Raw genomic sequence first — 25,256 nt, 5'->3', positions numbered from 1 at the left:
TGGCTATTACAGGCGGAAGATGAGTTGCTAGCCAAGCAGGTAAGAGATTTACATCATTAATTCTGAACTCCGTTTGGCTTTTGTTCTTTCTTTCTTTTATGGATTACATCTATATACATTATAAATCTTGACTCTTTCATCTCCTTTTAACTAATTTAAGGAAGCAGACGGAGAAGATACATGGATAGAATGGACCGAAGATTATTTGAGTGAGAAACTTAACAGTAAAATTGTCTAGAAGAAAAGACTTGAGGAAGCAGGCTAGAGAGCTACGGAGCAGGTACAAACGCTTTTGCATAGAGTCTATATTGTTGGCTAATTCGTTACCAAAGATGAAACATCATATATCATCCAAAGAATCTGGGTTCTGAATCTTCTAAGTTGTCTTCGCACAACTCTAGCTCTGGAGAAAGACAAGATGAGCATGATCCTAAAGCACTGGTTAGTGTATCTATAATTCACTTCCTGCCATGTTCTTTTTGTTGTTTTGTTTTACAGTGCTTCTGTTTTTGCAGCTGCAAATCATTGACCATGTGAAGAGTGAAATTTATAGAGTCTGGTTTTTGAACGAGTAAAGCATGTGACTCATTAACACTTTCCTTTTTTTCTTAATCATTATATATAACATGCATTTTAAAAATAGACCTTAAGAAGGTTTTTGATACAAGAACACTACCTCAAATAGTAGATAGTAATATTGGATCATGAATTCTGAACTTGCAGTGGTAATTTACAGCTTAACTCCCTTCTCTCTTTCGTAGAAACTTTGAATAAATATATTTCAATAACAATTCTTTCTAACAGATGCATTTGCGGTTGATCCACTTTATCATTAGACTTTGTCACACTTTGTGTAGGTGAGTCAAAAAAGTATGGTACTTAAAGTTTGTTCCTTACAAGAATACTATGCATTTTCTTTGAAGAAGAGGAAGTAGGCAAGGGGAGAGCGCCATGAAGACTATGTATAGTATTTTTCTGTTCAGATTTAAGCGCCATGAAAACTAAGTCGGAGATGAAAAGATTGGCATTTGATTTAGAAGAGGATATTTCATTTTGCTACCGATCCATTCAACTCAATCGGGTCAATCTTTCTTAATTCTCCCATCCACATATTATTCTGAATTTTTTCTAGGTAATCTCATATTACGGTGTACAACTTTCCATTTTCTATTATTTGCAGTTGGATTTATACTAACAAAATTGATGTATGCGTGTATACAAACAAGGTCATCAAGTGAAGAAAGAAAGCGCTGCTACCCTCCAAACCTGTGATTCGGAAGAGAATATTCAAAAAGCATGGAAAAGCAAAACATGCATACAACTCCTACTAATTATTGCCTCGAAGGTATATTCAAATCTTCTTTGAATTGGTCACGTCAAGCAGGGTTTAACCAAGGTGATTAAGATTATAGATTTGACCCTCGCTTTCCTAACACTTCTAATTAACGTATTTATTTTTTCAGACCATGGTTAATGAAAAGAGAAAAAGTATCCACTCACTCGAATTTCTGGGTACAAGTTTCAAGCTATACTTGATAAACATCGCAAACATGGGCCACATTACAAAGTTTAGAGTGCTAGATGGCTACAGATCAACGTGTTGTACGTAATATTTTCTAAGCGTGTTCTTTAGCTAGAAAATTATGTCCAGCAAATGTGATGTGGTTTTATAAGGGCTATGTGTGTTTAAATAAACTTTTGTTTGTCGTTTCAATGCCATGACTATTTTACCTACTCACTTGAAGTATCTTTCTTGTTGAAATCAAACACAATATATAAGAAAAGTTAACTCATCACATGATTTCAACTTATATTTTTGGTAATACTCTTAAACTTTTTCTTACCATTTGGTGACTTGTGAATCTAAAAACTGAAACTGAAAACGTTTAAGCATACATTGGCCGACCTTAGAGGTCTTTTCTTTTCGTAAGAGCATTAACGTCTGATGACACACAAAACAATTTTTTCAGAAACCCAACAAGAAGGGATGACAACAACAAAGATAACATCACAAATATAGCCATACAAGCGAATAAAATGCTAATTCAAAGGGTGAGGTTGAAGATCGTTCGAGGGGTTGGTACATGAATAATTTCTTGGTGACAAGTTAGTTCGGCTTCGTATATGTTTTCCTCAAAGTACAACAAGGGAATGTAAGAAAGCTCGGGCAGATGACATATATAAGAATCAAAAGCTAATATAGTCATATGTTTTAAACATGTTGTCAAGTTTTTTCCTTTTTTTTATTGGACATATTCAACTAAATCAGAAAATATATAGTGATGGGACTGATGGTTAAGTTACATGTCTCTTTGATGAATTCTGTCTCGATGAGGGCAATGATCAAGTAATAGGAATGCACATCAATTGACTTCTGTAATCAAGGACTAAATTTGGGTAAGAGATATTTTTTTTCATGTCTTTTATGATTGTAGTTTACATGGATGATATACATTTTTCACTTTAACAACTGATTTTTCGTTCCTTCTATAATCTACCTTCGAACCCATCAAATATTTTACAGGCAAAAGAAATTCATTTACAAGTCGGCCATGGTACTGTACCATGAAAAAAATTCTCATAGTTCGCAGAGGTTGCGATAGTTGGGCGTATTTTGATGTCCAGGTAGGTGATACTTTGACATATAATTGGGTTGATATATAGTTATATACCGTATCATAATTTTTTTGATATACATATAGAGGGTTGAAGGATGTAGAATATGATTCTGAAAAAAATAAAGTTAGTGAAAAGGGTGCTGGCATGAACAACTTCAAAGTGTCTACTGATATACCTTTAGTTCAGTGTTTGATGATGATGACCAAAAGATCTAGAAAGCATAAGGCATTGCTAATGTTTTTTAATACTTTTATGGCCAAAACTTTCCTTTTTTGTCATGAGCAAAATAAATTATCAGATGCTATAAAATTATAGATTTAATCACTAATGTTTGTAAATTTTATCAAATTAATCACATCATTAAATTGTCTAATAGGAAAAAATTACTGATTCCACAAAGCACTTAAATGACGAGATTTTTTGTTTGAAAACTTTCAATACTATTTTTTTCTTTTTTGATAACAGAGTAATAAGATTGACTCAAACAACCCAATAAGAAAGAACATTGTTTATATAGGTAACTAAGTGCGGAATTGTGCGAACACTATCTTCCAATATTATCTTCTCGTAATAATTTATATATTATAATATGCTGATTTCAAATGTTTGCTATTTTTTATAATATATGCAGATAAATAAAGCACAAAAAAACAAAAAAAAAAATCTATTAAACCCACCCTATAAACTCGATCACTTTATGCCCCTTCAGAAAACTCTCACCCTCAACAACCATCAAAATATTTATCAGATTATTCTCTCCTCTCAAGTTTCTAAAAATTATCAAAGCATGAATATATGTAGAACAGAATCCTCAAACTGTGAAACCCTAAAGCGGAAAGAAGAAGTGAAAAAATTCAAGAAGAAGATTGAAATAGAAACAAGGAGAGGTCCATGGACTGTGGAAGAAGACATGAAGCTCATCAGTTATATTTCTCTTCATGGTGAAGGAAAATGGAACTTCCTCTCTCATTCGGCTGGTAATTTCTTAAGATTTTGATGTTTATAATATGATACAATTAAGATGTAATTCTTTCTTGGATCCATGTCAATAAAATCATCATAACTAATCGTCATATGTTCATAACAAATTGTCTCAATTGGTTTCTCAAGCGTAGCTTCCCCGATAGATATTATATTGTGTATATAACTAGTTTGAAATGATTAAACTTTGCTATTGAACCACTCTTCATATGCTCTTCAAACAAGTACGTAGAAGTAGTCATTTTTTGTTCTTAAACATTTTCCACTAAATCTATCCTTCTTTTTTTTATCAGAAAGTCATTTCGGATTTTATGAGTACCCAATATCATCTAAAGTGTAATAAAGTTAATAATCTGATAACTAATTGAAATGAAAGGAGTAGATATAAAAAGTATTTTTCGTCTTATCGATGTTTATTCCTAGTTTATATCACATATTATTTACTTAATATGTAAATACATAAAAAGTCTATGATTTTTTCGTAACTAGTGATAATACTTTTCTTATGGCTTTGACTTCTCCATGTCGGCAAAATATAATTCCCTCTGTAGAATTGGTAGAGTAACAAAGAACAAGTTGACATCTTCATAGTTCATTATTATCATTAGAAGTGTACTTTCGTATGAAACAGATTGGTCGGTCCAAATTTATTTACTTTTTCCTTTGGAGTTCTTTTCAGTACTAGCCTTTTTGAGTGTGGAACTCAAACACCTTTCACAACCATCCAATACGATAAAGCCTCTCATTTAATTGTTATCTTTATTGAATTGAGAAATTGTAATAGTGACAATATAAAATTGACTAATACAAGCACGTACTATTTCACGTTTTATATATTTATTGGAATTATTTACTATGGAGACAGGACTGAACAGAACAGGAAAGAGTTGCCGACTGCGGTGGCTGAATTATCTCCGTCCTGATATCCGCCGTGGAGACATATCTGTCCAAGAACAATTCATCATACTTGAACTCCATTCTCGTTGGGGAAATCGGTATGAAACCATTATTTATATCGACATAGTTATAGTTAATACATATTTTCTTATTAAAAGAGGAGAGATGAGAAAGCAAATTTAAAACGTCTCTATGAAATACGCAATTTAATATTCAGTTATTAGAGAATTGAAAAAAAATCAAATCAATGCGTCTTTGAAATTTCTTGGTTGAATTCTGATAGTATGCTAAATTTGTATCATATTTGAAATTAAGATAAGAAAAATCAGACTCTTTTTATCAGCAATTATTGTATTCACGAAAAGGATTATATAAAATTAAATGTGTTATATTGAATTGTAATTATTATTTTTAAATAACATTTAATTTAGAGCATGATGAATTATCTTATAACGATGAATTGATTGAGATTTCAGTAATTTGATATTCGTATATATTTCCTTTTTCTTGAAGGTGGTCAAAGATTGCCCAACATCTACCGGGAAGAACTGATAACGAGATAAAGAATTATTGGAGAACACGTGTTCAAAAACATGCAAAACTTCTGAAATGTGACGTGAACAGCAAGCAATTCAAAGACATCATCAAACATTACTGGATGCCTCGTCTCCTCGAGAGGATCGCATCCACTCAAAATGTCGAATCTGTCCCTAACCAATACTCGAGTGCAACCACTGCCGCCACGTCATATACGTCGTCGTCGTCTGAGTCCGTGAGATCGAGTTTCTACGGTGGTGATCAGATGGAATATGGAACGAAGTTAGATTCAAATGGTGGTGATTGGTTCAACGATGGAGATGCGTTAGAGACTTTGTGGAGTTTTGACGAACTCAACAACTGGCTCTTAGAGTAGCATTTTATTTGTTGGATTGATTAAAGTTAATTATAAGACAAATAGTTTTGTTATTCACGCATGCATACACCTACGGTGATTATACGACATAGTTTGGAAAGTTTCGTCGTCTCAAAGAGCATTTAAGCTTCTTCTTTTTATTGCATACACTTCGAATTCTAAGACCGAATATTTAATTTCGTAGCGCAATAACTCTTTTAGAAATTTCAAGTTTTTAGGGCATATATCTTCTTCCTGTTTGGCTAACCAATACGGCCGGCAATAGTATAGTTTATTTCATTAATTAAGCTTCAATATTAACTTAGTTCGTACGTATAATCATTAATGGAATTTGAGCTGGGAACTTCTAATATTTTAAACTAAAAGAAAAGGACGTACGTGAATGATGTCTATATTTCCTAATCATGATTAGAATATTTTAATTGTTATATAGCATAATCCAACTCATGTAACACTTTATCAAGATTATATATATACGTCCAGAAGGGATGAACCCCAATTAAATTAGTCTAGTTGATTTTTTAAAATAAAGTTATTTCTCAGTGTATTTTCCACTACGTCGAGTAAGGAATGTAGGATCACAGATTCACCAGAACCCTAGCTAGTTTCCAAATCAAAACATTATTTGATTCAATTGTTAGAATATAATCATACGGACAAACGCCCTATAGTCGAAACAATACATAATCAAACATACGGTAAAACCTCTATAAATTAATAAACACTATAAATTAATAAATTTTGTCAGTCCCAAATCGGGTAAGTAGAAAAAATAACAAAATTCGATTAAATAATAAGATAATAATTTTTCAGAAATCCTCAGGTAAAATATGGTCCTAATAATATCATAAATTAATAATCATGTAAATTTACATATATATAATGTATGTTTTTCCTAAATCTCATATCTAAAAAACAACTGTTATGTTGTATTTTCAAACTATAATGATATAAAATATTTTGTAACATGTCATAATTATAGCTACATTTTTTTAAGTTTTCAATTTTTAGATATCCATCATTTACATTTTGATAGTTTGATTAACTATTAAAATACAACAATCTATATTATTATTCATAAATTTAATTTTATGTATCTCATGTGTATAAGTGAATTTGTCTATTGTATTTGTAATTTATTGTTAATAATGTTTTCTAAATATTACAAATTTAATTCCAATACCATAAAATTTTAAATATCCGAAATTATTGTTAAAATTGTCTTAATTCATAATTTTTAAAAGTTAAACTATTAAAAATATATCTATAAATTAATATCACTATAAATTAATAAAATGTTTTGGTCCCAACATTATTAATTTATAGAGGTTTGACTGTATTGTCTTTTACAAAGTGGGAATAAAATGAATTGGCATTACAATTTTGTAAAACTGGAATACTACTGACCTTTCACACACGAATATATTGCCTTTTTGGGTTATAAAATCATTTGGTTTTGGCTTTGACAAATCATAAGTATATTGTTGGTTGTTTGAGAACAAATGAAAACAGTGATAGATATATTTAGATGAAATAAATTAATAATGATAATTTAGTAGTTGTATGAGAAAATATATGCAAAGACGCGTGTGAACGTTAAACACGAACGAGCTGTTCCATTTGAAGTGGCAATGGCGGCTGTAATGGGAATCCAAAAGAAGGTGGCGCATGACAAGAAGCAAGTCCACAAGTGGTCCCAAATTCGACACATTTGTGCTCCATATGTCACGTGTCCGGTGTCCTTACCAATTTCTAGATTTTTATTTTAGATTGGCTCCCAATCTCATATCTTCGATTATTGGTTCCCTAACATTTATCTAGTTTTTTTTTGGATAAATTGACTGAAGTGAAATTAGATTAGTTTGGTTTATTGTTTTTCCTATATTTTAGACTCAAATTTCGAATGGAGAGAGTGGAAATGATTAAATAATTTAAGTAGAACGATCATGAGTATAATTAAGCTCGGATAATTTAAGTAGAACGGAAATGATAAGATAATTTTGTTTTAAAACAATATGAAAGATATGAGATATGCAAGCGGTCGTATCTTTTTGTTTTCATTATATTGGAAGACGAAGTGATTAAAATTATTCTTCTCCATAGAGCAGACAAGTGTTATCAACATATATAATGCTTACTCTAACGAGGATTTGTAGCTAATGAAATTAAAGTGCATTATAGAAAAGATTCACCATACATGCTTTATATTTAGAAAAGTGTCCCAATTCCAAATAGATTGACAGAGATGTGTTAGTGAATTATAGATTCACTTTTAAATGATTTAATTACGTAAAACATTATATTTTGATTTTAGTTAAGGGATTTTTGCCAAAAGTACCACATTTTTTATAAAAGTTTTGGGAAATACCACATTTGCTTTATTATTCTAAAAATACCACATTTTTACTATTCACATGTGATTAAAAGACGAAAATACCCTTATATGAAAGAGAGTGATTGTCGTGGACGAGATCTGATGGACAAGTTATTAGAGTAAGTCATAAACGTGTCCACGAAATCATTTTTATAACTTGTCTACGAGAATTATATTAACGAAGTTGTCCACGAGTTCAAATTAGTTATCCATATTATTAAACATAAGTTGTCTATAAAATATAATTAGACAAAAAAGTAAAGTGTCGTGATGCTGGACCAAAAAAAGATGATGGATCAAAAAAAGATATGGATAATGATGAAAAAAGAGGGTGATGGACCAAAAGAAGGTGATGGACCAAAAGAGAATGATGTGGATGAGAGTGGACCAAAAGATGATGTGGATTAGAGTGGGTCATCATCCAAATCTTGACCATTATCCATATCTTGTCCATCATTCGCATCTTGTCCATCATTCGCATCTTGTCCATCATTCGCATCTTTTTCATCATTCGCATCTTGTCTATCATCCGCATATTGTCTATCATCTGTATCTTGTTGATCAACGACATCTTGTCCATCATTCACATCTTGTCCATCATCCTTATTTTGTCTATCATCCGCATCTTGTCCATCATCTGCATCTTGTCCATAATCTGTATCTTGTCTATCAGCAGCATAGTATTCATCGAGGAGCATTTATGTCTTTTTATGTAAAGGTTGTGGCATTGTGGAAAAGAAAGGGAAAAGTGGCAATTTGACTAAATTTTGTTACTCCTCATGGCATTTTTGTTAATTAACTCTTTAATTAAGGGGAATTGGCAACAATAACCAAGAAAAAAAACAAAATTAACCAAGTAACTACTCTAACCATGTATCTATAATATTCTCTGTATAATATATAATATATACTAATTTGCCCCTTCTATACACATTTCTATTACCAGAAACTACATCCATTCTGTTTTCTAACAACCACTCCCTACCACCATCATATCACCTTCGACCACAGTACCACCGCCGGAGTACCACCGCCGACAACCAACTTCGACGAACATCGTCGGCGACCACCTTTGGCGACCAATTCCAACGACCACTGCCGGTAACTAACTCCAGCGACCACCGCCGGCGACCAACTCCGGCGATCATCGCCGGCGACAAACTCCGGCGGCCATCGCCGGCGACCAACTCTGGCGACCATCGCCGGTGACACCGCCGGCGACAAACTTCGGCGACCATCGCCGGCGACCAACTCCGGCGACCAACTCCAGCGACCACCGCCGGCGACCAACTCCGGCAAACAACTCCGGCGACCAACTCCGTCGACCAATTCCGGCGACCACCGCCGGCGACCAACTCCGGCGGCCACCATCACACCATCAACCACCACAACCCTCAACACTACAATGGTATTTTCCCTACCCTTAATCCCAATTTTCTAATTTTTTTCAAATAGTTAATTATATACTATATTAGTTTTTTTATTTTGGTGAGTGAGCAAATTCACCCTTTAATTAATAAAATACTTTTCATTATTCTTTTAATTCAATGTCCTGTTTTAAAAATCTCCGTCTAACACCGATTATATCCCGCAAAATTGTTAGCCCCACCCTTTCAACCTCGATTAATGACTAATCCCCACCTAGCATCAATTATTTGATTATGTCTGTTTAGTTCAATTTTCACTGTTTAATTCGACTACTACCAACTTAATTTTATATAGACCGATTATTTTTTTAGTGAAATATAAATCAAATAATTTTTTGTTATTTAGACATCTAAAATTTTACTTAAAAAAAGACATCTAAATTAAGAGTTTGTAACTAATATACAAATTTTTAATGAAAATCATAAAGTTTTGTTTTATTAAAGACGATACTATAGTTTTGTATTTTATTTGATGTTTTTTTAACATAAATAGAATTATACATATGTTTAATACTATATATTTATATTTTATTATTTATTTAATAAAATAACCCTAAAACTAGTCTCTGATGAATCTTCTTTTAATTTCCGATTTTTTCGCTAGGCGCTAGGTCCACCTTGACCACCCGACTAGCGGCTAGCGATTTCTAAAACATGAATTCAACTAATGGAGTCATCTGATCATACAAGAGAAGGTTTGAGCATGCATCTCCTTGATGGAAAAGGTGCCCTATTTTAGAAGCATCCCAATTAGTTGTTCGTGAGATGAATCATTTAACTTTTAAATAAAGAGTAATTAACGTGTTCTTCTTTTTATTACAAAGATAACCATTTTCTTACGTCGTAATTATATGTGTCCTTTCTATTTTCTTATGTGCTTCTAGAGAGATTCCTTAGGGATAGTTAAACAAGTAGTACAGTATATGTTTATTGGATTCAATTAAATTATTGCAGATTGATAAAGCGACAACACATTAAACATAATAAAGTGAACACTCCATTATGGAGAACAATTTGATTTTGTATTCATAGTATAAACTTTTCTTCATCATAATCCCTGTTTTAGAGACACAATTGCATTATGGGGACCAAATATTGCATAATTAGCCTCAGAATATTAATAAACTAGTAACTATATAGTAGTACAAAATTAAAGTTACAACAACGAAAGTCTTTGCTTAGGAACTTTTTCTAATATAAAGTAGAACAGCGTCACCAAAAGGGAACCCTACATGCACGAGTTAATGTGGTTTCAAACAAATGAATCAATTTATATAATCTATAAAAGGCTAAAAAGGTTTAATTATACATTTAAAACTTTATAAAGAACTAAAAAACTTAGACAAATGTCCAAAGCTTTATGTAAAATATGAGTAGAGTGGGCATTCGAGAATAAAAACCATTCGTGGGCAATGGTATTTAGAATTAGTCATCGGCATTCAGTTTAATCGGGTTATTCGGATCGAGTTGTTCGGTTTTAAAATTTTTTAGCCTTTTTTAACTCACAAAATGAAACCGAAATAAATTTTGATTTGAGTCGCTTTATTCGAATCGGTTTTATAGTTTTAAATATATTCCGAGAAAAAACAGACTTTCGGTTAATTTAAACCGACATAAACCAAAATAGAAATTATGGACTCGAAAAACGTACATTTACAAACCAATAATGGACCTAATTAACATTTGGACTTCTTTACAAACTCAATCCCGTAAAAAAATTAGGGTTTTTGACAAACGCAGAGACGAAGGCTGCAACGAGGACCGACAGATGGTTTTCGGCGTCAATAGATCTGATAGAGCGTTAACGTTATAGATTGACAATTTTCTCAATTACATCGGCACCAAAAACCTCCAAATTCTATGACGGCTCTACACTCGCTATTGTTGCTCTCTTTGAAGCCACCATATCTCTTAACATAACAAATCCCAAAATGTTAAAAGACTCCGATTAACGAGAAACATACTTTCAACCTACATAAGAGCATCAAAATCTGAAGATAATTAGTTAGTAGCGATAAAGAGGAAGAACTGAAAAATGCAATTAGAGAATCTAAGGAGGAAGATGAAGAAAAATCTACGAAAAGGAGAAAATGGGCAAAGGAGAAAGAGAGGAGAGCATTTTTATAGGAAAATGGGCAAAAAACGATCGGTTTTGGTGTGCCAAACCGAAGAAACCGAAGACCGAAATCAATCTATAACTTCGCAGATCGGTTTAGAACAGTAAATCGGTTAGCAACCAAAAACCAAAATTGTCGGTTTGTTCGGTTCAATTTTAACGGTTTCTACAAATTTCCCAGGACTAGTAATTTCACAAATTATTTTTGTCTTTACAAAGTTAAATTAAGGCACGCACTCACAATTATATGAATATGCAATAAAATTAGAGATATATATATACTGTATATATACTTTTGTTATAAAACTTTTATATAATATATATCTATATTAAATAATATTATTAGATTATGAACATAGTAACAAAAAGAGACGAGAGAGTGAAGTAGCTTGCATCTTCTTGTTGTGTTGTGTTATTTTACAATGACCAAAACAAACACATATATATATGTGACAATTACTTGAAGAGAACGTAATTATTAAGAGATACATATCACTAATAGTCATAGATATGTGTACACGTAAAATGGATTATCATTATCCAGTTTTAAAAATTTATCTTAATTATCCATAATTACCTACTGCTTCGTTAAAAACTTTATCGTTGAAAAATCCATTGGTATAAAAATTATAGCAAAAAAAAAATAGTACAATAATATAATCTCCTTTTAGAGCATAATATTTTCTTTATAGATCTTGTAGATGATGTCTTTCAATACTGTGAATATTTTTTCTGAATGTTAAAGTAGGAAGTGCCTTTGTAAATAGGTCTGCTGCGTTGTCGTTTGAGCAGATATGTTGGATATCAACTTACTTCTTTTTCTCGAGCTATTGAGTGTAGGAGAAAAATCTTGAAAGTATATGTTTAGTTTTGTCGCTCTCGATATAACCTTCTTTGATTTGGGCAACGCATGCAGGAATGTCTTCGAATAATGTTATTGGCTCTTTATTGAAGACTATTCTACTTGATTCTTGTATGTGGTTAGTCATTGATATGACTCATACACATTTTCTACATGTTTTATGAATTGCAATTATTTCTGTATAATTTGAGCAAGTAGCGACCAATGTCTAATTTTGTGAGCGCCACAAGATTGTCGTTCCTCCAATTATGAAAATGTAACATGCATATGCAAAGCCAGCATCCATAAAGTACATTTCACATTCACACACACACACACACATATATATATATATATATATATATCTTTATCCAATTATCCATATAAATATGTTGCCACAACATCCATAAAGTATATTTCTAAATTGTTAGAAGTTGTTAAACTCATTAAGTACCTGAATGTAATTGCATCTATGACCAGAGAATATGTTTTCTCATAATGAATTCCAGACCTTTGAGAAAAACTTTGTGCAACAAGTCGGACTTTATATCGTGTGATTTCATCTTTCTCATTTCTTTTTCGCACCAAATCCCACTTACATCGAGCAAGTTTTACATCTTTAGATGTAGTTACAAGAGGTCCAAAAAAAATTCTTTTATTGAGGGAGGCCAACTTAATTTGATTAGCATTTTTTCATTTCTCCCAAACAGACCTATGTTGGCACTCTGATATGGACTTTGGATTTGGATCGTATTTTTCATGATCGATCTTTTCAGATACTAAAAAATATATATATTTTAATATCATCATTGATTTCATCTCTATCCCATAATATTCTATCTTCGGTATAGTTTATAAAAATCTCATATTTTTTTGTATCATGCAGAGGACATTTCTCTTTATTTGGTCCTTCTTGAACCTTTTCATTTTCATCTCCCATTTTTTTTTCAGGGTTTTTTTAGAGTCTATTGGCCTCCCTGTTTCAGTTGAACCTTAGGTTCATTGGATTTCTTCTTTCAAATTCCACTCTAGGAATTTCAAATCTTGATGGTGCATTTGCAGCGGAGATATATGACTTTGTCACTTTTTTGTATCTATAAACGCATCTGGTAACTGATTTGCCACATTTTGTATATGTGCAATTTTCTGAACTTCCAGCTCACATTGATTTGTAGGGGGCTCAAGATATATCAAAGATGGTGTACACCATGTACTATCTTTGAGAACTTGTTTAATACCTCCCCCATAAAGCTGAGAATTCATCGTATCTGAACAAATATCGCAGCATGCAATATAGCATAACCATACATAAATTTGGAGATTTGTTCTCAATATTAATAGTCTAGCAATGAGTTGCAACCGTTTAATCAAAGATTCAACCATGTCATTTTGTGTATAAGCATGAGGAAAGGGATGCTTAATATCGATTCTTATTGACATGCAATCACTACAAGAAAACATGCAATTTGGGACTCCAATTTGCGACTACTTTTTTGGTCGCAAAATAGAGCGACTCTTATGAGACTACTTTGCGACGATTCAATACCTACAAATTAATCGGAGAGAAAAACGTCGCTTATTAACAACGAAAGATTTTTAAGTCACAAAAGAGTCTCAAATTAGCAACAACGTTAGGACTAATTTACGACGAATATATTGGTCGCACAACGGTCTCAAATTGCGACTTCTATGTGACTCGTTAATTAGTCGGTCATAATAGTCACAAAAGTGTCGCATATTGAGGACTTATTTGCAACTTTATTTTTAACCTGATTTAGTAACAAAGAGGTCACAATTTGCAACGAGATTGCGACATATACCTGAAAAATTTGTGACTAACACCTGATTTAACTACTCCTTTAAGACGGTTTACCCACTCTGCATTTTTTTAATTTGAAATTTCACATTTGAGATTCGTGTACATATTTAGTTTTATGTTTATGCTTTGTTTTGCTCGACCTTACCAATAATAACTTTCTCAAAGTCTTAATTTTCAATGATTAGAAACTAAGCATCCATAAATTCTAAATCTATCTTAATTGTTACATGTTCTTTTATGAGAATGGGTTGCAATGAAGATAAATTTTAAAACCTAGTGATGAAAACAATGTTTTACTAAATTTTACTATCACATGTACTTTATACCACTACTATGAGTGCTTCTGAGTGATTTATAGAAACATTTTTGTTCATAATTTGTAGAGTTCAAGATTTTTATTTTGTGATGTATATTAGGTAGTCTCAAAAATATCACAATATGCGACTGATTTGCCACGCTATTAGGACTACGTCAATATGTCACTCTTCTACTACTTTTTAGCTGCATATTTGCGACGCTATTGTGAATAACACCTGAAGAATTTGCAACTAACACCTGATTTAGCTACTCTTTTAAAACTTTTTACCCACTCTCAATATTTTTAATTTGAAATTTCACATTTGAGATTCATTTACATGTTTAGTTTTATGTTTATTCTTTGTTTTGTTCAACCTTCTAAATAATAACTTTTTTAAAGTCTTAAATTTCAATGATTATAAACTGAACATCCATAAGTACCAAATCTATCTTAAGTGTTACATGATCTTTTATGAGATGTGTTGCAATGGAGAACAATTTCAAAACTAACTGATGAAAACAATGTTTTACTAAATCTTACTATTACATGTACTTTTAACTAGTACTATGAGTGCTCATGAGTGACTTATATAAACAGTTTTATTCATAATGTGTAGAATTCAAGATTTTTATTTTGTGATGTATATTAGGTAGTCTCAAAAGAGACACTTTGCGAATAAATATACAAAATGTTATAAATTGTAATGCCCGCGAACCAAAACTCTGCGTTTCGGGGGTGGGTGTCGATTGACACCCATGATAGTATCGGTCGACACCAAGGTTTTCTGGGTTGACCAGTTCGATTTAATTATCGATTTGAACCGGTTTGGTTTAAGGAAACCATTGAACCAAGTTTTAAAAATGACAAAAACGACCTAGGGTCGTGTTTTTGTTTTGTCTCACGCCGCTTTGAGAGAGAACAAAGAGAGAAAACTGTTCTTGAGGTTCTAGAGAGAGATTGTGAGATTTTAAGGCTTTGTGGGTGAGATCTTTCTGTGGGAGTGATGATTCAACGCTAGGAACGTGTGGGAAGCTTGCTGGGAGTGTGTTGTTTGGTTGTTTGTTTTGGTTGTTTGTTAGTTTTTCGTAGCTCCTAAGGCTTGGATTCGTTCATGGGATTGTGTGGGACGAAGAGGAGAAGTTTGGAGGCGAGATTCGGAGTTTCTGTTCGAAGGAAATCACTGCTCGACAGTGGTGTCGGTCGACACCAACGCAAGGACGGCTCGGGAACTTAGCGAGTATCGGTCGACACCATGTGGAGGTATTGGTCGACACCGTTAGGGTTTCGGGGGTGTCGAGCAGGTGTTGGTTGTAACGCCCGCAAACCAAAACTCTGCGTTTTGGGGGTGAGTGTCGATCGACACTCATGGTGGTGTCCGTCGACACCACTTATTTCTGGTTCGACCAGATTGTTTTAATTGTCGATTTTGGTCGGTTTGGTTTGGGGAAAACCATTGAACCGAGATATTTAAGTGGGAAGCGACCTAGGTCGTGTTTTATTTTGTCTGGGTCGCCGTTTTTGAGAGAAAAGGAGAGAAAAGGAGAGAAAAAGTTTCTTAAGTTTTTGGAGAGAGTTTGTGAGATTTGAAGGCGTTTTTGGAGAGATCTTGATGTGAGAGTGAAGATCCAAGGCTAGGAAAGTGGTGGGAAGGTTTTTGTGGTGGTAGCTTCGTCTTTTGGGCTTAGATCTCATTGTTGGCTAAGGTGAGTGCATGACCATGGCTTATCTAAGCTAAGATCTCTGTTTCTGTAATATTGTGTATTGTTTGGTTGTTTGTTTTGGTTGTTTGTGATTTTTTCGTAGCTCCTGAAGCTTGGATTCGTTCCTGGGATCGTGTGGGGCGAAGAGGAGAAGTTTGGAGGTGATATTCGGAGGTTCTGTTCGAAGGAAATCACTGCTCCACAGTGGTGTCGTTCGACACCAATGTGGTGTCGGTCGACACCAACGCGAGGACGGCTCGGGAACTTAGCAAGTGTCGGTCGACAACATGTGGAGGTGTCGGTCGACACCGTTAGGTTTTCGGGGATGTCGAGCAGGTGTCGGTCGACACCCAAGTAGTGTTGGTCGACACCAGATGTCCATTGTCGGTCGACACCTTCTGGTTTTGGTCGACACCCTTCTTACAGTAACCGGGTCACTTGTGCATGTTCCTGGTTTCTTTTATTGCTGTTGTTTGTGCCATGAGAGATCTTATTGCTTGTGTGTATTGCCCAGTAGATGGGAGGATTGCCTCACTGAGTATTTATCAAATACTCATGCATCTCAATTTGTGTTTGTGGTGCAGGTAAAGGTAAAGTGTGATCGTGGAATCAAGGCAATGAAGAGGAGGATGTTTTAGGGACTCGATTGGTTGTTATTTGGCGTTGTTAGGTTGCTAGAGTTGAGTCCTAGAATGTTGTTTAGGATTGCTGGTTATCTGGTTTATGTTGATTGGATCTTTGGTTTATGGATTTGGAATTATTATGGTTAAATTGATATTGGTTATTGGTTTGTTGATTATTTATTGGTATTTGTTATTCCGTTATTGTTTGTGATTGTGGTTAGGTGGCTAGTGGGTATGGGACCACTAGTCGTAGTTTACCTATTATTATTATTAGTTATTATTTATTTTAAAAAAAATCGGGTCAGGTGACAGCTTGTCCTGTGGGAAGGTTGTTAAAGGGTGAGGAACAGGATTCGAGGAACGCCTGGCGCACCAATAACCTAATGTGAATTTGGATGAGTTGTTCCATTTGCCACGGTGAGGGGTTAGGATCGATGCCCTGCAGGGCCACCTTCGGGCCTATGGGGGCAAGCTAGCAGTGGTCACTTGTGCATGTTCCTGGTTTGTTTTATTGTTGTTATTTGTGGCATGAGAGATCTTATTGCTTGTGTGTAAAGCTCAGTAGGTGGTAGGATTGCCTCACTAAGTATTTATAAAATACTCATGCATCTCAATTTGTGTTTGTGGTGCAGGTAAAGGCAAAGTATGATAGTGGAATCAAGGCAATGAAGAGGAGGATGTTCTAGGGACTCGATTGGTTGTTATCTGGCGTTGTTAGGTTGCTAGAGTTGTGTCTTTAGAACTTGCTAGGTTGCCGGTTCATTGTTTCCTGTTGTTTGACATTGGAATGGTTATGTTTGGATATTGGTTATTCTATTATGGAGTATTCTTGGATATTGGTATTTGTTATTCCGCTGTTGTTTGTGATTGTGGTTAGGTGGCTAGTGGATATGGGACCACTAATTGTAGTTTATTTATTATTATTATTATTTTATTATTTTTGAAAAAAAAATGGGTCAGGTCGTTTCAGTTTGGTATCAGAGCCCTTATGGTTCTAGGTTTAGGTTCACTAGGTTTCTGTTTTGATATTTGGGATTGCAAGTCTTGATTGATTATGTGAGTTAATCAATTCTGTGTGGCATGGAGTCCTAGAATATCCTCTTCAAGCCTACAGTGTTATTCCACGGTGAGTTTATGTTTTTGTGTTTATGTGTTATGTTAAGATTGCTTATTAGCCTATGTTCTTGGAAGTGCAGTGGTTAAAGGTGTTTGAGTTGTTGGTTGTGTATGTGGGCGTTGTCGTGGTCATGGTCGGGCGGGTTCCCGAGGCCAGCGAGTTTATGGTCCAGAGTTCCACGAGGAGGTGCGTCGTAGGATCGCAAGCGTATCAGGATGGACCAGAGGGGGTTAGCCGGTGAGCGTGCCAGGGGTGCTGGGTATCCAAGTATGGGGTTGCAGCAGATGGAGCCCAGGGTCGAGATGATCGCTTGGCGGATCTGTTGGCGTGCTGTGGGAGCGGTTACCAAGAGGGGGTACCAGTGCAGGCTCCAGTTTTACTGTATGTGGTGGGGTGCAGCTGAGGACTGTGGATGTTGAGTTCTATCCATCTTCTGTTAGGAGGATGGAGCAGTTACAGATGACCGGTACGAGATTCTTCTCGAGAGGTACCGAGCCTAGAGGGGCAGATAGGTGGTATTATGCAGTTGGATTATATATTTCTCTGTTTGGTGGGTAATCCATGTTGATATGAGAAGTTAAGTGGGCAAGTGTAACATTGCAATGTTATACTCGGACCACAGGAGGTACTTTTGGTCGGGAGATGTTTATAGTCGTTAAGGATTGTTGCTCCTGAGGGGATGGTGATTCCCCTAAATACCGATAGATCGAGGGGCTGGGGGCTCCAAGAGTGGCAGAGGGGATTATGTTCCCCTGAGGGATTGTGGTCCAAGAGTGAGACGATATAACTCGAAGACGCTGGTCTGAGAGTGAGATCGGTATGGCTGAAAGGTTGCGACCTAAGGGTGGAGGAGTTGGGAGCAAACAAAGCCTAATACGTGAGTATAAACATAACGATTGAATGTAGACCTTGAGAGATTGACGGTGGTTTAATCTTGGGTGTTGGATATGTTGACCAATGGGTCAGGGTTTTATGACCAGAGCGGTTATGAATGTGTGGCGGTTGCGCCAGGATTGTGAGGCCAGTGGTGCTGGCGTCCCGAGAAGGGGAGTTGCAGCAAGTTTGAGCCGGGAAAGGCATGTTTGCCAGATACTTAAGTTCACGAGAAGCCTTCATGGCAGGATACTCTTATCGTTGTGACAAAGTTGGATTAAGTTCATTGGAGATGGACGGGGCTGCTAGATTCAAGGTTTTGGTAAGTTTGCTGAGGGAAACAAAGCAATTGGTTTGAGTTGGCGGCTTGCAAAGCATTTGATGCGGTGAATCAGAATATTCGAACGTATGGTACATGTTAGTTTTATTATGCTCGTATTGATGAATTGATGTGGAGAATTGCTAAGCGGGAAGCTAATTTTGTAATAAGCTATCTTGTGGAAGATTCCCTAAGAGACAAGTTACTAGAGTTTCTTGGATGGACAAGAGGTGTTGATTTCCTGGTGGTGGTGAGTTGATGTCAGCATACTTGATTATTAGTCTAGTAGAGCTGAAGAAGAAAATTGGGGATTCTTACGTCTTATCACTTCAATGTGGGGAGTATCGGTGTTGTTCGTCAAGTAGAAGGACGAGATATGGGTATGAGTTCGTGGCGATGTTGTTGGGTTAACAAATGCGCCAGCGGTGTTTATGAGGTTGATGAACAACGTGTTTAAGGAGTTTCTGGACGTGTTTGTCATCATCTTCATCGACAACATCCTGGTTTATTCTAATAGTCATGAGGAGCATGCAGTGCATTTGAGGGCAGTTCTGGAGAAGCTGCGTGAGCAGAAGCTGTTTGTTAAGCTGAGCAAGTGTAGTTTCTAGCAACGCGAGATGGGTTTTCTGGGTCATATTGTGTCTGCATATGCGGTTTCTATAGATCCGGAGAAGATTCAGGCTATTATAGATTGGCCTAGACCGCACAATGCCACCGAGAACAAGAGTTTCCTTGGGTTGGCAGGCTATTACAGGAGGTTTGTGCAGGGGTTTGCGAGCAGAGCACGTCCTATGACTAAGTTTACAGGGAAGGATGTTCTTTTTGTTTGGTCACAGGAGTGCGAGGAGGGCTTTACAAGCCTGAAGGAGATGTTGACTACTGCTCCGGTGTTGGCTTTGCCTAAGCAGGGAGAACCCTATGTGGTGTATATAGATGCATCCAGAGTTGGTTTGGGATGTGTGTTGATGCAGCATGGGAAGGTGATTGCCTATGCTTCGCGACAGTTACAGAAGCATGAGGACAACTATCCTACTCATGATTTGGAGATGGGTGTTGTAGTTTTTGCCTTGATGATTTGGAGACCTTATCTTTATGGTGCAAAGGTATATGTGTTTACAGATCATAAGAGCCTAAAGTATATTTTCACTCAGCCTGAGCTGAATTTGAGGCAGAGGTTGTGGATAGAGTTGGTGGCGGATTATGATTTGGAGATAGCCTATCACCCTGGTAAGGCTAACTTGGTTGCAGATGCCTTGAGTCGGAAGCGGGCGGCTTCGGCTCAGGAGCGGGATATGGATTCTCTGGTTGGAGAGATCAGTGCGTTGAGCTTGTGTGCAGTTTCTCAGGAGCCGTTGGGTTTGATTGCAGCTGATAGAGCATATATGTTGAGCAGAGTGCGGTTGGCTCAGGAGCAAGATTCGAGGCTTGTGAATGCCTCAAAGGATGTTGATTCAGAGTATCAGGTTTCGGCTAATGGTATTATTCTTGTGCACAGGCGGATTTGTGTGCCTAAGGATGAGGAGTTGAGGCAGGAGATCCTGAGAGAGGCTCATGCGAGCATGTTCTCTATTCATCCTGGAGCGACTAAGATGTGTCGTTATCTCAAGAGGTAATATCACTGGGTCGGGATGAAGAAGGACATGGCTAGTTGGGTTGCGAGGTGCGATGTGTGTCAGCTAGTGCAGGCTGAGCATCAGGTACCAAGTGGTTTACTGAAGAGTCTTCCCATTCCAGAGTGGAAGTGGGATATGATTACTATGGACTTCGTGATTGGTTTGTCTGTGTCCAGGACGTTTGATGCTATCTGGGTCATTGTGGACCGGTTCACTAGGTCAGCACATTGTCTGGCCATTAAGAAGACTGATGGAGCAGCGGTCTTGGCTAAGAAGTATGTGACGGAGATAGTCAGCTTGCATGGGGTGCCGGCGAGCATTGTGTCTGATAGAGATTCCAAGTTCACTTCGGTGTTCTGGAGGGCATTTCAGGCAGAGATGAGCACTAAGGTGCATATGAGTACAGCTTATCATTCCTAGACAGATAGACAGTCAGAGAGGACGATCCAGACGTTGGAGGATTTGCTGAGGATGTGTGTGTTGGATTGGGGTGGCCATTGGGCAGATCACTTGAGCTTGGTAGAGTTTGCTTACAACAATAGTTACCAGGCGAGTATCAGGATGGCACCTTATGAGGCTTTGTATGGGAAGCTGTGTCGTACACCGTTATGTTGGACTGAGGTGGGGGAGATGAGCATGTACGGGGCAGATTTTGTTCAGGAGACCTCAGAGAAGATTCAGGTTCTCTAGCTGAACATGAAGGAAGCTCAGGATCGGCGGAGGAGTTATGCCGATAGGAGTAGGAGAGATCTTGAGTTTCAAGTTGGAGATAGAGTGTACCTCAAGATGGCCATGTTGCGGGGTCCAAACAGGTCATTGACTGAGACTAAGTTGAGTAAGAGGTATATAGGTCCATTCAGAGTGATTGAGCGAGTCTAACCAGTGGCATATAGGCTGGAGTTACCTGAGGTTATTGCGTGCATTTCATAAGGTTTTTCATTTGTCTATGTTGCGGAAGTGTCTCCGTGAGGATTACAAGATTTTGGCTAAGATACCTGAGGATCTTCAGCCCAACATGACTTTGGAGGCGATACCAGTGAGAGTTCTCGAGAGGAGGATCAAGGAATGGAGTATTCCAGCCCATCTCTCTTGTCTCAGTCGTAGTCCATGGTTGGAGCGGGAATGGAGTATTCCACCCCATCTCTCTTGTTTACTTGGTCGTTTGGGGTGGTTGGTTGTGCGACTCAGTAACAAGATGAGGTGGTGTTTGGGGTACAAAATTTCCGCAAGGCAGTGTTTTGAAAGAAAGTTTTCTGAATTAGAAGTTTCTATAAATGGGAAGTTCCGGAAGTGGAAAGTCTAAAAATGGAAGGTTTTATGTGAGTTAAAATTCGTCCATTTTTAGCGGCGGAGAGCCTTGGAGGGGTTGTGTGGCCTTTGTGGCGGCCTGTTTAGCCATTGTGTGGCCTTTGTGGCGGGCTGTTTAACCAATTGTGTGGCCTTTGTGGCGGGCTGTTTAGCCAGAGTGCCTGTTTAGGCGGTCCTTTGGGACAGATGGTCTATGTGACGGTCCTTCGGGACAGATGGCCTTTATGGCGATCCTGTTTAGAATATTTGTTAGCCTTTGTGGCGGTCCTGTTTAGGACATTTGTTTGGCCTTTGTGACGGTCATGTTTAGGACATTTGTTTGGCCTTTGTGGCGGTCCTGTTTAGGACATTTGTTTGGCCTTGGTAACGGTCCTGTTTAGTACATTTGTTTGGCCTTTGTGGCGGCCCGTGGGGCAGTGAGATGACCCTTGTGTGGTTATGAGGTATTCCAGTGAGGGGATATGTGGTTGGTAGGACATCGTGTTGTCTTACGTGAGCCACGGGAAGGAAACCTGGATAGGGATAGGACTCAGACGTGTTCAGAATTGTTTGCTCGCGACTCTTGGGGGACGTCGGTTCTCCTAGTACCGCCTTATTCTAAGACTTTGTGGCTTGGAAGTGGTGTTGGTATATCGACTTCTGATGACGATCCGAAGGCGCGCTGTAGGGTGACGACCCGAGAGACGAGTATTGGATTTTTCCTTATACATTATGGCATGTGGGTTTAGGCCCGATGAGGAGCCAACATTATGGCATGCAGACTTAGGTCTGATGAAGAGCCATTAAAAACTCAAGATTTAGGTCTATGAGAAAAGGAAAGTCCAAAAGTCGAGAGCAAATAATGCCTAGAACGTGAGTCTATTGCCTAGAGGTGACCTTTCGTAGATCGGTCGGAGGAGTGCGTGCGGTGGAGACGGTTGCACGGGAGTCTTTGACTGATGGTTGTTCGAGATTCGAGGATGAATCTATGTTGGTGGGAGAGAAATATAACACCCGCTAACCAAAACTCTGCGTTTTGGGGGTGGGTATTGATCGACACCCATGGTGGTGTCGGTCGACACCAAGGTTTTCTGGGTTGACCAGTTCGAATTAATTATCGATTTGGACCGGTTTGTTTTAAAGAAACCATTGAACCAAGGTTTAAAAAGGAGAAAAACGACCTAGGGTAGTGTTTTTGTTTTGTCTCACGCCGCTTTGAGAGAAAACAAAGAGAGAAAACTGTTCTTGTGGTTCTAGAGAGAGATTGTGAGATTTTACGGCTTTGTGGGTGAGATCTTGCTGTGGGAGTGAGGATTCAAGGCTAGGCGTGTGGGAAGCTTGCTGGGAGTGTGGATTCGTTCATTGTTGGTCAGAAACTTCCTGCAAAGAGGTGAGGGCATGACCATGGCTTATCTAAGCTAAGATCTCTAATTCTGTGATATTGTGTGTTGTTTGGTTGTTTGTTTTGGTTGTTTGTGAGTTTTTCATAGCTCCTGAGGCTTGGATTCATTCCTGGGATCGTGTGGGACGAAGATGAGAGGTTTGGAGGCGAGATTCAGAGTTTCTGTTCGAAGGAAATCACTGCTCGACAGTGGTGTCGGTCGACACCAACGCGAGGACGGCTCGAGACTTAGCAAGTTTCGGTCGACACCATGTGGAGGTGTCGGTTGACACCGTTAGGGTTTCGGGGGTGTCGAGCAGGTGTCGGTCGACCCCCAAGTGGTGTTGGTCGACACCAGATGTCCAGTGTCGGTCGACACCTTCTAGTTTTGGTCGACACCCTTCTGACAGTAACCATATTGTGTCGGGTCACTTGTGCATGTTCCTGGTTTGTTTTATTGTTGTTATTTGTGGCATGAGAGATAATAATGCTTGTGTGTATAGCCCAGTAGATGGGAGGATTGCCTCACTGAGTATTTATCAAATACTCATGCATCTCAATTTGTGTTTGTGGTGCAGGTAAAGGTAAAGTGTGATCGTGGAATCAAGGCAATGAAGAGGAGGATGTTTTAGGGACTCGATTGGTTGTTATTTGGCGTTGTTAGGTTGCTAGAGTTGGGTCTTTAGAACTTGCTAGGTTGTTGGTTCCTTGTTTCCTGTTGTTTGACATTGAAATGGTTATGTTTGGATATTGGTTATTCTATTATGGAGTATTATTGGATATTGGTATTTGTTATTCCGCTGTTGTTATTGATCGTGGTTAGGTGGCTAGTGGGTATGAGATCACTAATTGTAGTTTATTTATTATTATTATTATTTTACTATTATTTATTATTTTTAAAAAAACGGGTTAGGTCGTTTCACAAATCAGTCACAAATTACCTACATACATGCTACTTATTAGCGACTAAAACTTGAGGTTGTGAGGATTTTGCTTCCATTTAGTGACCCTTGCGGTTTTATTTAGAGATTTTGTCAATAGAAATTTGAACTACTATAGATAGTTAATCATTATTATACGACTAAAAAAATAATTTTTCTATGGTTTACACATGTTTTCAAAACATTACACAAGTAATGTTAACTAATGGTTTTGAAATTTCTTAATTTCCTTTTCATTTAGATGTGGTGCCTCATTAAACTAATTGATTATGTTTAATATAGTAACTTGAGTTATTGTAACATTATATATAGGTTTTGTTTGACTTTTTCAACATTTTTTACTTATAGTCACTAAACAGTCACACATTTGCTACGACTGTGCAACTAAATTAGCAATCTAACACTTTAGAAAATATAGTCGCATTTTGGTCACAATATCGCCATAAATACCCAGGCTTTAGCGACTAACACATGATTTAGATACTAACTTGCAACTACTTACCAAGTCTCGATTTTTTTAATTCGACATTTTACATTAGAGAAGTGTTAACATGTTTTTTTATACATTTATACTTTGATTTGATCAAACTCTATCATAAAAACTTCGTTAAAGTTTTAAATTTTAATGTTTAAAACAAATAATTCATAATTTTAATCATTCTTAAGTGATACATTTTCTGTAATAAGAAGGTTTGACATTTTTTGTAAATTTCAAAACAAAGTTATCAAAAAAATGTTTTAAACTCTTAAACTAATAAATATGTATACTATAGAATACAGTTATGAGTAAGTGTTTGATATCAACAATTTTGTTCATAAAGTAGATAATTCCAAAATTTATTGTATACAACCAAATTTTAAATTCAAAAAAAAACCTTGATTATTTTTAAAATCTAAATTTGATCTAATCATTTTCAAATCTTAAATCCCAATTCCTAAAAAGAATAAAAATGAAAAAAATTAGATTATTATTGTAATTAATGGTTCCACTTAGTTTAATGAAAATGAAATAATAATAATGTTTATACAAAATTATTTGGGTTTTATTGACCTTAAAATGGAAAACTTCTCATTGGCTAATCCATGAAAACAATGATTATAGTGTTGTTTTAATATC

General features: G+C 36.6%; 1 protein-coding gene across 1 annotated transcript; it reads left to right on the top strand.

Annotated features, from left to right (window-relative positions):
* Nucleotides 1-3,322: 3,322 nt before the first annotated feature.
* On the top strand, nucleotides 3,323-5,510 carry LOC104777713 (transcription factor MYB2-like). Its single transcript, XM_010502009.2, has 3 exons — nucleotides 3,323-3,596; nucleotides 4,466-4,595; nucleotides 5,011-5,510. The coding sequence occupies exons 1-3, from the start codon at nucleotides 3,407-3,409 to the stop codon at nucleotides 5,408-5,410; spliced, it is 720 nt and encodes a 239-aa protein (XP_010500311.1). The 5' UTR covers nucleotides 3,323-3,406; the 3' UTR covers nucleotides 5,411-5,510.
* Nucleotides 5,511-25,256: the final 19,746 nt, after the last annotated feature.

Source organism: Camelina sativa, chromosome 3 (assembly GCF_030686135.1).
Source record: "Camelina sativa cultivar CO46 ecotype springtype chromosome 3, ASM3068613v1".
NCBI classification, from domain to species: domain Eukaryota; kingdom Viridiplantae; phylum Streptophyta; class Magnoliopsida; order Brassicales; family Brassicaceae; genus Camelina; species Camelina sativa.
This window is presented reverse-complemented; position numbering and strand designations above follow the sequence as displayed.